Source organism: Pelophylax lessonae, assembly GCF_965119305.1.
Source record: "Pelophylax lessonae genome assembly, chromosome: 7".
NCBI lineage: Eukaryota > Metazoa > Chordata > Amphibia > Anura > Ranidae > Pelophylax > Pelophylax lessonae.
Window position 1 is genome coordinate 194,594,810 of NC_138774.1, and position 17,461 is coordinate 194,612,270.

A 17,461-nucleotide genomic window follows, 5' to 3' on the forward strand; every position below is an offset into this window, starting at 1 on the left:
GGGAGATATTTAGTATCTCCGATTTAGAGTGATTAACTTTAAAGTTGCTCATAAGGCCAAATTTGCGGAACTCGTTCAGGATCGCAGGGAGGGACTTTTGAGGAGAAGTGATGTAGAGCAGTAGATCATCGGCAAATAGTGCCAGCTTAGAATGTATGGGGCCAATGGTCAGTCCGCAAACATTGGGGTTGTTGCGAAGTGCAACGGCCAAATGTTCCATAACCAGGACATAGAGGAGCGGAGACAGGGGGCAACCCTGGCGCGTGCCGTTGTGTATGCTGAAAGCAGGGGACAGGGAACCGTTAATTCGGAGCCTAGCGGAAGGCGACTTATAGAGGGCCATAATTCTAGCTAGCATCAACGGGCCTACACCGATTTGCTCCAGGGTAAGACGTAAAAAATGCCAGTCCACGCGATCAAAGGCCTTCTCCGCGTCCACCGTCAGCAGGCATAGGGGTATAGCTTGGGAGCGGGTATAATCAGTAAGCAAGAGGGTCTTCAGGGTGTTGTCCCTAGCCTCTCGGCCCTGGACAAAGCCCACTTGGTCCTTATGGATAAGGTCCGGCAATAAATGCTTCAGTCGGGTCGCTAGGATCTTAGCATAGAGTTTAAGGTCAATTCCAATCAAAGAGATAGGCCTGTAATTGGCGCACGAAGCGGGGTCTTTCCCCGATTTTGGAATTAGAGATATGTGGGCCTCTAACGTCTGAGGGGGAAATGCAGAGCCGTCCGGAATCGAGTTAAATACCCGGGCTAGAAAAGGGGCCAGAAGGGGGCCAAACACCTTATAAAACTTGGCAGTAAAGCCATCGGGGCCAGGACTTTTACCAGCAGGGGAGGATGCAATCGCCGCTATAACCTCGTCAGCTGAGATCAGTACTTCTAGGTCCGATACTGCTTCATCAGGCATGGATGGGAGGGCGGTAATCGACACATATGCGGCCTTGTCGTCGAGGGAGGCCCGTGGGGCACCCTGGGGCAGGGACGCAGAAATATGGTAAAGCGACTGATAGTAAGTCGCAAAGGATTGACCAATTTGTGTCGGGGTCATCGCCAGGGACCCTGCAGGGTCACGAATCTGGGTGATAAACATAGAGGCAGTGCGTGGGTGGAGAGCGCCAGCCAATGGGCGTCCACATTTATCCTGGGATTTGTATCTGTGCAGGGCCATTTTCTGGTCAAACGTGTGGGCGGAGGCCACATACAGGTCTCTAAGTTGGGAGCGGGCCGTAGAGAGGTCTGCCAGAATGGCATCGGAAGGGGTCCGGCTGTGCTTCGTTTCCAGTTCGCGCAGTTTTAGCGTCGCGGCTGCAATGGAAGCCTATCTTTCTTTTTTAAGCCGGGTACCCATCTGAATAAAGGTACCCCGTAGCACTGCCTTGAGCGCTTCCCACTGATAAGGGAGGGTGTAGGGTCGTCAGCGTGGTCCGAAAAGAAATGGTTAACGACAGTGGAGATCGTGTCCACACAGCCCGGAGTCGCCAGTATAGAGTCATTAAGCCTCCAGGTCCATTCTCTCAGCGGAGTATCCGGGGGGGAGAGTGTGAGAAAAATCGGGGAATGGTCGGACCAGACCGATGTCCCAATGCCATCCTCGGGGGACCAATCAAGACAAGCATGATCCACGAAAAAATAGTCTATCCTGCTATATGACTGATGAGCTGATGAAAAGTGAGTGTAGGTCCGAGAGGTCGGGTGGAGGATTCTCCACACATCAACAAGGCGCATGCCGTGAAGGGTACGCTTCAGTGCGCGTAACTTCGTATAGGAGAGGGATGACCGAGAGGTGGAGGTATCTAGCAGCGGGTCCAAAGGGAGATTGAAGTCGCCACCCAGGATGACCCTCCCCTCCGTGAACCTTGCAAGCCGTTCAAGGTACCGCAAGGCCCAGGCAACCTGATTAGTGTTAGGCAAGTAGAAGTTGGCGACCGTGTACGTCGTCCCCCAGAGTGCAAACTTAACTAGCACGTACCTCCCCTGTGGGTCTGCAACCTGGTCAATCACGCTGACAGGCAGGGATTTATGAAAAGCCACAGACACCCCTTTGGACTTCTGAAGCGGATTAGAACTGTGTATCCATCAGTTGTAGTATCTGTTGGAGCAAGCAGAGATAGAGTCGGAGCAAAAATGAGTCTCCTGGAGTAGCAAGATATTGACATGGTGCTTATGCATATGATATAGAACTTGCCCCCGCTTAGAAGCTACATTGAGGCCCTGTACATTATAGGAGCCTAGGGTCAGTCGGGGGCGAGTGCTTACCGTGTGGGCCATAGTGGGACGTGAGCGGGCAGGTAGAGGATAGTGGGTCACCAGGGGTATGCAAGCCGAGCCCGGAAAAAGGGGTCGGGGCACAGAAAAAGGAAGTGGTAGATGGAAACCTGGAAAATAGGAAAAGAAAAGAAAAAGAAAAATAGAGAAGAAAAGAAGGGGAAAAACAAGTGGTACACTGAGGAGTAGACAGGGGGGACTCCAGGAAAGGAGCCAAGGAAACTATGGTGCCTGAATACAGGACACCGCACGTTACATACGATACGGGAACAGAACCGTGCTCAACCTATGGGGGGGGTGGAAATGTGAAGAGGGAGTTAGAAGCACATGAGTGGGTCCGGCAACACAGCAGACCTAAAAGAATCAGTTATGAGTATACCAAAGAAAAATGACAATAACAGAGCTCAATACAGGGGGAATGGGAAAGATGCCGAATCGCGGCTATCGGGGGTGAAAGTTACAACCTCATGGCAGATCAACAACTCAATAGCAATTGAAATACTAACTGATAAGACAAGATCCAACAGAATCATGCGGCGTCAGGCGTCCCCCCCCCCCCCCCAAACCCCAGCTGTTCAGGACAACAGCAAAGGGCAGGAGAAAGGGCAGGTTAAAACAGGAAGTGCAGGATGCCATGGGGCGATGAGCAGTAAATATGGAGAAAAATACATATACAAATTGTCACCAACTAGAAGAAGCATCATCATTGTATATCAAGCAACACCAATAACATGGAACAGAGAAGCAACTATGAACTTGTGGACCAGAAATCTTCAGCGGTAATGGTCACTCCGCGACCCCCTCAAACCCCAGCCAGATATAGCAATAGCGAAGGGCAGAAGTAAGGTCAGTCTCCGACGGATAATGCTGGTAGCTGTGGAGAGAAGCATGGTAGAGCGGGAGGGGGAAAACAGGGGGTCAACAGATAGGGTCCGGTCACATCAGGACAGTCAGTGTAGTGTGCGGTATAAGCGGTAATCAAGCTTCCGGTGACTGAGGGCGACTAGCCCCACTCCTGGGTATGGCAGAGCGTGAGCGGGAGCGCCATCGTCTCTGAGGAAGAGGGCCAGATGTCTGAGGTCGCACCCATTCAGCAGGAGGATCCAGCCAGTTCGGAATGTCCACCGGAGTGTGACCCAGGAAGGAGAAGAAGTCGGTTAGTTGATCAGGATCCGCCAGCACAAACTTCCGGGAGTTGAAAGTTACTTTGATGCTGAAGGGGTGCCCCCATGTATAAGTGGCCCCAATTTAGCGTAGCAAGTCCAGTAAGGGATGGACCACTCTCCGCATGTGTAGGGTGTTGCGGGATAAGTCGGGGTAGAGGTGGATGGAGGAGCCATCAAAGTCTAGAGGACCTTGTTGCCAAGCCTTCCTCATAATTTCTTCCTTCAGGGTATAGTAGTGAACCCTACATAACACATCACGGGGACGATCATCACCCCTACCTCCTGGGCCCCCCACTCTGTGCACCCTGTCTAGTTCGATGGATGTGGTAGGGGCTCTACCGAGAACCAGATTGAGAATGGCATTTACAGTAGGTTTAAGGTCCGTGCCAGAGGTGGCCTCAGGGAGACCCTGAATCCTAATGTTGTTCCTACGACTCCTGTTTTCGCCGTCATCAATGCGAAGTTGTTGCTGACGCAGGCGGCGGAGGTGGTCACGGGAGGCAGCCTCCAGTGCGGAAATGCGGGACTCATGGGCTTCTTGAGTAGCGGTGACAGAGGCAACAGTGGAGTCAGTAGTGGAAATCTGCTGACGGATCGCATTTAATTCAGCATGCAGGGAGAGTTCCATTTTAGAGGCCCAGGAGTCGAAGTCCAACCTGAAGGCTGAGAGAAGGGAGGCTGCCTCCGACTGGAGGGCTCCCCCACAATCCCGGACGTCCGGACCCCCATTTAGTGCGGAGGAGCTGGGCAGGGGAGATGAGGAAGAGGACGTTGCTGGAGAAGGAGGTCGATCCGTGCAACCCGCGTCCACACCAAGGGAAGCCGGCTGAGACAGTGGAGGGGGGGTTTAGCTTTACCCACTGCGCGACCGGTCGCCATCTTGTCAGGTCTAGAGGAGCGGGGTTCCGTTGGCGCAGTGCGCAGCAGGTAACGTTGCATAGAGCTCTGTTGAAGGTCTGAAGGGTCGGCGGAGTGGGAATTGCCCGCCGACATATATATGGTAGTGGTAGCTAGACTAATACGCAACTGCTGGAGCCGGATGATCTCGTGGCTCAGCACCACATGACCAGTGTCTTCAAATCAGTTGCAATGAAATCCACACGGGAGCGAGGACACGGGCAGGTAGTGTAAGTCTGTCAATGTAGGATAAATTTGAGCTTAGCAATCCACAGCAAAAGAGGAGCAGAGAGACAGATGATCTGGCACAGGTATTCGTGTGGCAAGGAGTTGAGGCCTGGTGCAATACTCTGCAGAGCTATGGGGATGTAGCTGTGAAGCCTCAGAAGCAGCAGACAGGCCCTTGTCAGACTGAGGGAAACTCAGCAGGGGCTATGAGCAATACTCTGCAGGGGTTGTGAGCAATACTCTGCAGGGGTTGTGAGCAATACTCTGCAGGGGGTGTGAGCAATAATCTTCGGGAGCTGTGAGCAATACTCTGCAGGGGCTGTGAGCAATACTCTGCAGGGGCTGTGAGCAATACTCTGCAGGGGCTGTGAGCAGTATTCTGCAGGGGCTGTGAGCAATACTCTGCAGGGTCTGTGAGCAATGTTTTGCAGGGGTTGAGAGGTAGTAGGCAGGTAAAGATGGCAATTGAAAGGGGGCCAGTATACAGGCTTCAGGACCCCCTCCCCCCACAGGATAACAGCAGCAAAGAGTCCTTGTCCAGGCCACAGCCTCCCTCAGCATTGGGAATCTGGAGGAGCAGAGTGTGCCCCTGAGCAGCAGCAACAAAGCAGGGGGGAGAGGATGGGACCCCCAGTGAATTCCCTGTGGCTAGGTGGGTCTTCCAGGACTCCTCAGGGCCGAAGGTAGGTGTAGGGTGGGCGGCAAGATGGTGTGCAGCGGCGGCCTGAAACATCCTCCCGCAGAGAGCGGGATCCTCAGCTGCACAACCGGCCTGGCGGCTGATAGAATACCATAGGGGGAAGACTGCCACGGAGGTCTCTTACCGTCCCCGGGTCCAGCTAGGCCGCGATGGCGCAGGTAGGCCGCGATGGAGTGGGTAGGCCGCAGGCGCCGGGCCGGCGCGATCCCTGACAGGATGGGGAAAATAGGAGGATGGCTGGCTCCTTAGACCTTGTCAGCTCCGGGGGGAGAAGCCCATGTCTACATACCTTTTTTGAAGCCGATCTGGTCCGGTCCCATGCTGAGCTGTCAGCGGCGTCTTCACTGTGGAGGCGGGTGCAAAGGAGGCAGCTAACAATTGAAGCCTCATAGTAACTCTATGGGTAACGTCACTTCCCATTCATTTCCCAGCCATTGTCGGCTGTCTTATCTGTAGATTTTAGTGTTAGTGTGGACTTCTACTTTAAGGTTGGTCATACATTATACAATTTTCCTGTACAAATTTCCTTTACATTTACCAAAACCATGAGGACAAACCTAAACACTTTAAATTTGTATGCAACCAGGCAGGCATTTGCACTACATAGTTAAAGGGAAATCTAAAGGAAATTGAACAAGAAAATTGTATAATGTATAGCCAGCTTAATATTTTACTGTCATTTATTCCAAACTGCACACAGCTGTTTTAGGTGTGTTGGCAATGATAGCAATTAGACAAACAATATGACAACGAACCTTTTCACAAGCAAACCACAAAACACTATTTCATCCTGTCATTTACCTAACTTGGTGTGACTGGTATCCTCATTTTTTAATGACCTTCAGTCTAAAGCTGGCCATAGACCCATAGAGGGCTGAAAGACATAAATCTAACAATATCCTCTATCAATGCTAATCAGGGTGGATGGCCAAATTTCTTGTCAGATTGGAAACAGGCGCTGTTTGGCTGACAATTTTTTGTCCGAATAAAAAAATTGAAGGTGGTCGGACAGAGTGGTGTGGACAAGCTCACCCACTGGTCAAAATTCACATAGTATATGGCCAACTCAAGTCTCCAAAAATTTAGTGTTTCCTGGACCCACCACCTGCCTTTGTAGTTTTCTGAGGAGAAGGCAGCACAGCACACAATCAAGAGACAGACACTTATAGTCCCATTCTAAAGGACTGTCAATCGTCTGTCAAAAGTTTGCAATAGATTACAAGAAGCCAAGTTTGCTGCGGGTAACAATAGTGGTTCGGGTGCGTCCCTGTTCACCGATTCAGGTGCGAATCAGATTCTGAATCTGATTCGGAGCCAAAGACGCATAGGACCCCCTCCAAATGCGGACTGCGGCCGGCCGAGGTGTGTGAACCGGCTCCATTTAGAGCCGGTCATAGTCTCCTGTCATGCAAATTGGATGCAGGGAAATCCGCATCCAATTTGCATCAGTGTGAACCCAGCCTTGGGGCCCATTTCCACTGCTGTATTTTTAAGAAATATTTTAAAGGATAGGATCACTTTTGGAGCATAGCGGCTTGTAGTTCTTAATGGACTGTGAGGGTGGCGATAGGCACTCTTTTAGTCCATGGACACTTCCTCCAGCTTTTAAATAGAAAGTCCGTACAAAGGTATGGGCAAGGAAGCTAGTGTACACAACTTTCGACAGCCGATTCTGACCTTCCGAACTAAAATTTCAGAAGGAACAAACTCCAAAATTTTTACGGGAACAGAAAAAAACGATTTTTATTAAATTGATACCGTTTTCGTACAAGAAATATCAGATACAAAAGACTGCGCATGATCAGAAACAACTATAAAAAAGCCTTTGTCATACGAGAATTTTCGTACATTATTTCTATCCTCGGTTCTAACTTACTGTGAAACAGCGAGGAAAATTGGCTTAACAGTAGCCCAATTTTCTCATAGTGTGTACGGGGCTTAAAGCCTGGTACACACTTTAATCTTTTTTTTTCGTTCAACCCAGCGGGCTTTCACAACTGGCCACAACCAGCATCACCGCTGATTTACTCATCCATCCAGTTTGAGAGAGGTCTATGCCAGGACATTCTTGCTCTCTATGAGGCTGCTTAGCAGAACACTCACCTCTTGATACATCACCTTTAGGTTCCTAAAGACCACCTCTGGATTCACAATGACCTTCGCCACCTAAGAAAACACAACACTTTAATATTAGCAGAAACTAGGATGATTTGGGATCAATTCTGGGTCAAGTCTATTTGTTGCTATCTCCTAATTCTAAAATGGAAAATAATTTTAAAGTATATGTAAGGGCGGAAACACAAAACCTAATACATTACAGCTTACCAGTCCTTGGTAACTGGTAAGATTTAATTACTGCATTAGGTTCCATTCACGATTCCAATTAGGGGCAGACTACAAACATCTTGCGGGAGATTTATACAAAGGAATGAGAGGCTGACAGCACCTGCAGCTATCTGCACCTGTTCGCATGTAATTGTACATGCTACAAATACCTGAGGATGAACAGCCCTGGATGCAACACTTTTCTTCCAGGGCCAATCATCCGCAAGTAATCGCTGCATGTTTGATTACATGCAAACAGCCGCGCCTGGATGCAGAGGCTGTCAGCCTCTAATTGCTTTGTTTAGGACTTTCCACCCACAGCTGTTCACATAAAGTCTCCTGAGTCGCCAGCAACAATTCGCAATTTGCCTCTAATCACAAGTGTTAACAGGGCCTTCTCATTTCACTTTTCCGGCTTAGAACATTTTCAGCAAGTATAGAAAATACCCGTTGATCCTAACAGAAATGCAATGCTCTTATAATTTTCTGTGGGCTTAAAAGAAAAAGACACAAAGAACCTCATCTCTCCCAAGTAAACTGCTAGTCCCATCAATCCACCATGTAATCAAGATGAACAAAGAGACATGTTTCAATATCAGCCTTTATGACTGTCATGGTTGCTGCCATGAAGAAATACTGTAAGTGTAGACACGAAGGGACAGAAGGTGTGTTATTTGAAGAGTTACTTGGTAAAAATAAAGAGAAAAAAAGCCTGAAAAAAACAAAAAACAAAACAATGCAGCTGCTACATATAAGGACTGGTAAGCGGTTTTATATAACAAAATTTGAGGGATACGTTTATATACACTTTAATGTTCTTTCACTATGAGATACCAGAAAAAAAGACCAAGGGATCCATCAAGTCTGCCCATCAACTACTCTTTCAGTAAAATAAGACTTTGAGAAATTAGTTTTGTACTTTCCTACAGTTAGTTTGAGGTCATATCCCCGTGTTTTTGATCTTTGTTTCATATTGAAAATACTGCCCTCTTGACCCACCTCACCCCCTTGATGTACAGTGCCTTTGCGAAAGTATTCGGCCCCCTTGAACTTTTCGACCTTTTGCCACATTTCAGGCTTCAAACATAAAGATATAAAACTGTAATTTTTTGTGAAGAATCAACAACAAGTGGGACACAATCATGAAGTGGAACAAAATTTATTTGATATTTCAAACTTTTTTAACAAATAAAAAACTGAAACATTGGGCGTGCAAAATGATTCAGCCCCCTTAAGTTAATACTTTGTAGCGCCACCTTTTTCTGCGATTATAGCTGTAAGTCGCTTGGGGTATGTCTCTATCAGTTTTGCACATCGAGAGACGGAAATTTTTGCTCATTCCTTCTTGCAAAACAGCTCGAGCTCAGTGAGGTTGGATGGAGAGCGTTTGTGCACAGCAGTTTTCAGTTCTTTCCACAGATTCTCGATTGGATTCAGGTCTGGACTTTGACTTGGCCATTCTAACACCTGGATATGTTTATTTGTGAACCATTCCATTGTAGATTTTGCTTTATGTTTTGGATCATTGTCTTGTTGTCTTGTTGGAAGACAAATCTCCATCCCAATCTCAGGTCTTTTGCAGACTCCATCGGGTTTTCTTCTAGAATGGTCCTGTATCAATTTTAACCATCTTCCCTGTCCCTGCTGAAGAAAAGCAGGTCCAAACAATGATGGTTCCACCACCATGTTTGACAGTGGGGATGGTGTGTTCAGGGTGATGAGCTGTGTTGTTTTTACGCCAAACATAACATTTTGCATTGTTGCCAAAAAGTTTGATTTTGGTTTTATCTGACCAGAGCACCTTCTTCCACATGTTTGGTGTGTCTCCCAGGTGGCTTGTGGCAAACTTTAAACGACACTTTTTATGGATATCTTTAAGAAATGTCTTTCTTCTTGCAACTCTTCCATAAAGGCCAGATTTGTGCAGTATACTACTGATTGTTGTCTTATGGACAGAGTCTCCCACCTCAGCTGTAGATCTCTGCAGTTCATCCAGAGTGATCATGGGCCTCTTGGCTGCATCTCTGATCAGTCTTCTCCTTGTATGAGCTGAAAGTTTAGAGGGACAGCCATGTCTTCGTAGATTTGCAGTGGTCTGATACTCCTTCCATTTCAATATTATCGCTTGCACAGTGCTCCTTGGGATGTTTAAAGCTTGGGAAATCTTTTTGTATCCAAATCCAGCTTTAAACGTCTCCACAACAGTATCTCGGACCTGCCTGGTGTGTTCCTTGTTCTTCATGATGCTCTCTGCGCTTTAAACGGACCTCTGAGACTATCACAGTGCAGGTGCATTTATACGGAGACTTGATTACACACAGGTGGATTCTATTTATCATCATTAGTGATTTAGGTCAACATTGGATCATTCAGTGATCCTCACTGAACTTCTGGAGAGAGTTTGCTGCACTGAAAGTAGGGGGGCTGAATAATTTTGCACTCCCAATTTTTCAGTTTTTTATTTGTTAACAAATTTTGAAATATCCAATAAATTTCGTTCCACTTCATAATTGTGTCCCACTTGTTGTTGATTCTTCACAAAAAATTACAGTTTTATATCTTTATGTTTGAAGCCTGAAATGTGGCAAAAGGTCGCAAAATTCAAGTCATGCCTACCCTTTCCCTTCTTTCCTCCCGACTGTACATATTAAGTTCCTGAGGTAAGTTAAAAGGATTTTAAAGGCAGAAGGTTTTTTTCCTAATGCATTCTATGCATTAAGATAAGAAAACCTTATGTGTGCAGCAGCCCCCTTCAGCCCCCCTAACACTTACCGGAGCCCGTTTTTATCCAGCAATGTTTGCAGTGTCTAAGCTGCCTGGGACTCCCCTCCTTATTGGCTGAGACAGCATCATGGCGCCATTAGCGCCTGCTGCTGTCAATCAAAGTCATTCAGCAAATCAGGAAAGAGAAGGGGCGGGCCGGGTCGCAGCTCCATGTCTGAATGGACATGGGGAACTGTGACTCGGCTCGGGTGCCCCCATAGCAAGCTGCTTGCTGTGAGGGCACTCAACAGGAGGGAGGGGCCAGGAGCACAGAAGAGGTACCCAAGAAGAAGAGGATCAGAGCTGCTCTATGCAAAACCAACTGCACAGAGAAGGTAAGTAGAACATGTTTGGTATTAAAAAAAAAAAGAGAGAGACTTTACAATTACTTTAATCTGCAGATTGTGAACGGGAAGGGGTTAGTGCCGAAAGCACCCAGAATGCTTGGGTCACACAGCATTATAAATAAAACTTGTATATGAAAAAACTTTTTTAAATTATGTCTATTCTTTTCAACTTCCAAATGTTTATGACTATTTAGGGGACATGGCATAGTGTATTATACATTGCTGTCCACAGTGCTACCCTGTGGGGACACGCATTTTTTTCAGCATTATGGATTTTCAGGAGAAAGAACACAGCAGAAACTGTTTGCTTTCAGACGGTTTCTGGGTAAGTACAAGTATCTATGTATGCAGTTTTCTGATCAGGAAGGGAGTAGGGGCTATGAAACTCATTAACTTGAGTGTATAAATTCTAGTTTGAGCTATTGAGTTCTATTACCAACCAATTTTTTTTTTTCAGAAAAGAATCTAAGAAAAGGCAAGTAGATGTGAAGGGGACCCTAGAGCTTCAACTGCTGGCTGGATATTAAATAACAGAGTATACAATGTTTCACAGTCACCTGACTAAAAAATACATGTTTTAGCACACAAAAAGATCTTGAACCTTCTCCTGTGTGCAGATCACCTTCCTTAAAGCTGTTGTGCACCTCACTGTGAGCAACTGCAGGACCCAGAATACTCTGTAGGCCTCAGGTGGGACCTGTAGCAACATGCATTTTTTATAATCACAATTTAGTATACTGACCGTGCTAACAGCGAATGGTCCATACTGGATAGGTTCCTCATCCAACGGCCAATAGCGTTCACATTTTTTCTACAAAAGAGATCCTGGTCATTTTATAACAAAAGAGACCTAACAAAGTATGTCAGGGCACATTTATTAGGCCAATACAAAAGACAGTGTTAATGTACAAAGAACCATCTCTCTCATATCAGGCAGAGAGTTTTCCTTGCAATGCTAGTGTCTTTTTTCTATCCTCACCAGGGAATAAGTCCTTGCAAAGTTTAAAGAGACTCTTGAATTTGCTGCAGCCAGTTGTTTGCTCTCACAGCCAAATTACAATACACATTCTAGTAGATTCTTGCTGTGCGTTTACCTGAATTGGCAGCAGTTGTATCTGTATGTGACTGTGATGGGAACAATAGTGTGCAGACTCTTTCATGGGGTCGGAACTGATGTGAATTGCTGTGTAATTAGGGACAGCAATTACCTACCTTTCCATGCTCCACTTCTCGACACGCCATCACTATAACCTATAAGAAATGAGACACTGATGAGAATGACAGGTCTATACCATATTGTTTCAAACATTATGAAAGCTAATACTGTAATGACATGTTGTCTGAGCTCAAGGCAGATATTATATATATACACACACATATACAGTATCTCACAAAAGTGAGTACACCCCCCCTATTTTATTATATCTTTTCCTGTGACAACACTGAAGAAATGACACTTTGCTACAATGTAAAGTAGTGAGTGTACAGTTTGTATAACAGTGTAAATTTGCTGTCACCTCAAAATAACTCAACACACAGCCATTAATGTCTAAAACGCTGGCAACAAAAGTGAGTACACCCCTAAGTGAAAATGTCCAAACTGGGCTCAAAGTGTCAATATTTTGTTTGGCCACCATTATTTTCCAGCACTGCCTTAACCCTCTTGGGCATGGAGTTCACCAGAGCTTCACAGGTTGCCATTGAAGTCCTCTTCCACTCCTCCATGATGATATCATGGAGCTGGTGGATGTTAGACACCTTGCGCTCCTTCACCTCCTGTTTGATGATGCCCCACAGATGCTCAATAGGGTTTAGGTCTAGAGACATACTTGGCCAATTCATAAGCTTTACCCTCAGCTTCTTTAGCAAGGCAGTGGTCGTCTCGTCTTATAGGTGTGTTTGGGGTCATTGTCATGTTGGAATACTGCCCTGCAGCCCAGTCTCCGAAGGGAGGGGATCATGCTCTGCTTCAGTATGTCACAGTGCATGTTGGCATTCATGATTCCCTCAATGAACAACAATGCAGCCCCAGACCATGACACTCCCACCACCATACTTAACTGTAGGCAAGACACACACGCTTGACACCATCTTAACCTAATACGTTTATCTTGGTCTCATCAGGCAACAGGACATGGTTCCAGTAATCCATGCCCTTGGTAAGCTTGTCTTCAGCAAACTGTTTGCGGGCTTTCTCGTGCATCACCTTTAAAAGAAGCTTCCTTCTGGGACGACAGCTATGCAGACCAATTTGATGCAATGTGGGGCGTATGGTCTGAGCACTGACAGGCTGACCCCCCTACCCATTCAACCTCTGCAGCAATGCTGGCAGCACTCATACGTCTATTTCCCAAAGACAACCTCTGGATATGACACTAAGCACGTGCACACAACGTCTTTGGTCGACCATGGCGAGGCCTGTTCTGAGTGGAACCTGTCCTGGTAAACCGCTGTATGGTCTTGGCCACCGTGCTGCAGCTCAGTTTCAGGGTCTTGGCAATCTTCTTATAGCCTAGGCCATCTTTTTGTAGAGCAACAATTCTTTTTTTCAGATCCTCAGAGAGTTCTTTGCCATGAGGTGCCATGTTGAACTTCCAGTGACCAGCATGAGAGAGTGAGAGCAATAACACCTAATTTAACATACCTGGTCCCCATTCACACCTGGGACCTTGTAAAACTAACAAGTCCCATGACACCGGATAGGGAAAATGGCTAATTGGGCCCAATCTGGACATTTTCACTTAGGGGTGTACTTACTTTTGTTGCCAGACATTAATGGCTGTGTGTTGAGTTATTTTGAGGGGGCAGCAAATATATACTTTTATACAAGCTGTACACTCACTACTTTGTAGCACAAAGTGTAATTTCTTCAGTGTTGTCACATGAAAAGATATAATAAAATATTTACAAAAATGTGAGGGGTGTACTCACTTTTGTGAGAAACTGTGTGTACTTAGGGTGGGTACACACTACCCGAAGTGAAGACAGTTGTTTTTCTCTGAGGATAGAAATCGCAGCTGGTAAATGATGCATTGCGTTTTTACAATGCAAAGCACTGTTTCCCCCCTTTTTTTTCTAAGCTTTTATGGAATGTCTCTTTTGGAGAGCTGCATTTTTCTGTTTAAGAACGCAGAGTGTAATTTCAGCTCCCCGCCCCCTTTTTTTCCCTCACAGCTCACATACGCTTTTTATATTCTGAGCTTTGAATGGAGGTAGAATGCAGTTAATCAGGTACAACTTATTTGGGGCCAGTCACTTCACTGGGTATATGAAAGGGTTTACAACCACTTTAAATAATATCTCAACTCATATGTGCTAAATACATAATACTCCAGTACACAAATATTGACCACACAGAGATAATTGTGCCCACAAAAAATGCAAAAAGTCAACCTAAATGGCAGATATTATCATGTAAAGTCCAGTAACAATCAGAGTCAATTGTGTAATAAGAGGCAGAGGAGTAAAGGAGCTGACTGTCCTTCCTGTGGTGTGACCGCTGGGCTGTGTCCCATGTCTAAGTGCTGTTGACCTCTCTAAAGTTGAGGTCCAAATTTCTTGTAAGCGAATAGAGCGCTTTGTTGGTGAAGGAGCATAGGAATACCAACAAGGATTGCTGGCATCTGTAGTTCACAGAACTGTATATGATAATATTTGCCCTGCTAGCAACCCTGCTGTTCCCAACCTCAGTACTTTACGGTAAGTTGCTAACTGGTGAGAACTGCCACAATAGATATAGGAACCGTCTCCCCCTCCGTTCCTCAGCTGACTTGTCAACCTGCCACAAAGTGTTGCTGTGGTCGTGGCCGGCGTGCATTCCAGAGGAGCCGGATGTGACGTCGCTGGATAGACCCGGAAGTGTCAGAAAGCCTACAGACCACAATGCATTTCGCAGATTCACGTCTTGTTGCCAGCGGTTTAGACATTAATGGCTGTGTGTTGTGGCAGTGCTCACCAGTGCCGGAATAGGCACTCATTGATGCAAGCACAATTATTTATTGATTCATGAGAGAATAAAAAACGGAATTACACTATTATACAATTTCTGTGTTCCTCATATATATGCAATCAAACTGCGGGAAGATAAGAGGGTGCAAGAGTGGATGGAGCATCCATCCATTGTATAAGCGATATAGGTCTGGTGGCCTGAATCTTTTTGGTTAGCATATAGATTATCCATTTACCCACGGAGTGAAAAGGTTTCCATTTCCCATTCACAAAGGTGCAGGTGTTCTGACAGCCACTCATCTTCACCACACTATTGGACTTTTAGACATTTTGTTGTCATGTTTTCTGAATTAGACTGATCTTGTATGCACATAGCACTTTTTTGTATCTATTGGGAATAGTTTTAGTATGCACATGAATTGTATTCACTTTAATTGGACTTTATTAACTAGATGATTTTATTTATAATTTATTGCTGGATATATATATTTATATATTTACTATTCACGCTTCACAGATTGCTAATGACACTCAGCTTTGACTGAGTACACAGCAAACCATCTCATATAGGTACGTGTAGGTTGCCTGAAATATTTCATTTGTGCATGTGTTCATTCCCATTTAAAAGGGGCAGCAGTATATGTTTTTTTTCTCAAATTTAGAGGTTTGGCGCCTTCATTATATTTTATAAAAAAAATAAAAATAAAAGTTATAGTATAAAAAAAAAAATAAATAAAATTAAAAAACAAATTTAAATGCCTCTACCACCACCCCCCCCCCCCCCCATTGCTCACACACAAAGGCGATTCCACGTGTCAATATGTAAACAGCGATCGCACCATATATGTGAGGTCAGATATCACCACAAACCTCAGATCGAGAGCAATAATTCTAGCACCAGTCCTGCTGTGTAAATCTTAAGTGGTAATCTGTAAAGGCTTTTAAGGTGTCACCTATGAATAGAAATGGGAAGGCCTGGAAAGAAAACTGAAAAATTGGAAAAAAAAAAACTTTTTCCAAAATTTTTCAAAGATGTTTTTTTTTGTTTTTTTCCAAAAAAATTTGAAAAAAAAGAAGTGTGGAATTTGTTCTTTTACAATGATAAATAATATATCTATGACAGGGCTTGAAAAATACCAGGCGCCAGGTTGCCATTGTGACCAGAAGTTTTGACCTGGCACTTGGGCTGCCGCCCGAATGCTGCACACCCCCTCCTGCCATGATTTCCAGGCTCTGCTTGCCCATCTGCGAGCCCCTGACCAGCGAAGAGAATGGATTTGTCCCAGTTCATTTGGAAGCCGGAGTAATTACCAAATGTATTAATTTCAGGTAGAATATTGTTTAGAGAATCATAAGGGTCTGCGTAAAGAGAAATATTTTCCTCTATGGTGCCAATGGGGAGACCTTTAGTTAAAGGGGAGCTACGAACCCGTATGACAAGTAGTTCCATAGCTAGGGCAAAAAGGAAAGGCGACAAAGGACACCCCTGCCTAGTGCCTCTGGTTATTGGAAAGGTGTTAGTGACGTGGAAGTTGACCCGTATAGGGACTTCGGTAAAGTGTAGAGGAGTTGTATCCTTGCTATCATACGAGAGCTAAAGCCATAAAGCTGCAGCACATGAAATACATAGGGCCACACTGTCAAATGCTTTACATGTACTGTATCTAGAGAAGCTTTGGCACGGGTGGGGGACAGTCATGTGGATATTGTAAGTTGCAAAACAATCTGCGAATATTCATTCTGGTAGAACGGCCGGGAATAAAACCTCCCTGGTCACTCCTCACCAAATTCGCAATCACCGTGTTCAGACGATTGGCCAAGATATTAGCTAGTATCTTTACATCCACATTGATAAGAGAAATCTTAGTTTTAGTAACAGAATAATGCCTCACGCATAGAAGGGGGGAGAGTTCTGGTTTAAAGAGCTTTGTTATAGGTGTCAAAAAAAAGGACAGATCCTGCACATGCTGATATACAACAAGTACAAAGAGGAGTACTTCACCAGCCCATGGCGCTGTCCATGTGTTCACCTCCTTTGTTTGTATGTTTTTTAGCTGAAATGTCCCGGTTGCTGCTGCTCCTCTCTCACTCCACTGGGGGGGGGGGGGGAGGATCAAAACAATTCAAATCTGTAAAGAAAAGCGCACGCAACCTCGGGCAATAAAGCTTTAATAAAGGACAATAACACAGTACATTGGAATTGCACTCACACTTTTTCTTTAAGGCAGTCGCTTTACAGCATTCCAACAGGAGCTGCTCGCTCCTCCCGTCCCTCCAGATGGTGACTCTGTGGTCTCCTCATCATAGGCTGCCGCCGCTGTATCCCCGCTCTCCTTCACTTCCTGTGTTGCCTGGTCACCGGATGCCGGTTCTAGTGCGCCTGCGCACTATACCGACGTGATCTACGGCGCTTCAGGAGAGCCTCAGCCAAAGCCGGAGCCACAAGTAGTACGGAGCTACGAGGTGGGGGATTCAAGACACGGGTGCACTGCCTCTGCTGTTGCTACGGACAATGCGTTTCGGAGGCGGAGCCTCCTTCCTCAGGTCCCACTTTGCTTCCTGCTAATGCCCCTCCCTATATACTCGGGATACCATCGGCCCTAATTAGTTGATTGTATATTCTTAAAGGGGCCAGTAACCAATAATCTTTATCCACCTCGGCTGGGACGGGAGAAGCAAGGGGCTATCCACTTTTAAAAAAACATATATTAAAAATACAATTAAAGATACAATTTGAAATACAATTTAAAACAGTACAGTACAAGCGCAGATATTAACCAAAGCTGTTATGGATACATATTAGGATATCACATTCCCTA

General features: G+C 45.6%; 1 protein-coding gene across 1 annotated transcript in view; it reads right to left on the reverse strand.

Moving 5' to 3' along the window:
* PTPN18 (protein tyrosine phosphatase non-receptor type 18) overlaps positions 1-17,461 on the reverse strand; it is a gene marked incomplete at its 3' end in the record, with an annotated part of 160,080 nt that overhangs the window by 63,506 nt on the left and 79,113 nt on the right. Inside the window, exons 5-7 of the mRNA XM_082264282.1 lie at positions 11,907-11,945; positions 11,437-11,505; positions 7,363-7,425 (exon numbers count right to left, since the gene is read on the reverse strand). Coding sequence (XP_082120408.1) covers positions 7,363-7,425; positions 11,437-11,505; positions 11,907-11,945 — 171 coding nt within the window. The remainder of the gene's footprint in view (positions 1-7,362; positions 7,426-11,436; positions 11,506-11,906; positions 11,946-17,461) is intronic.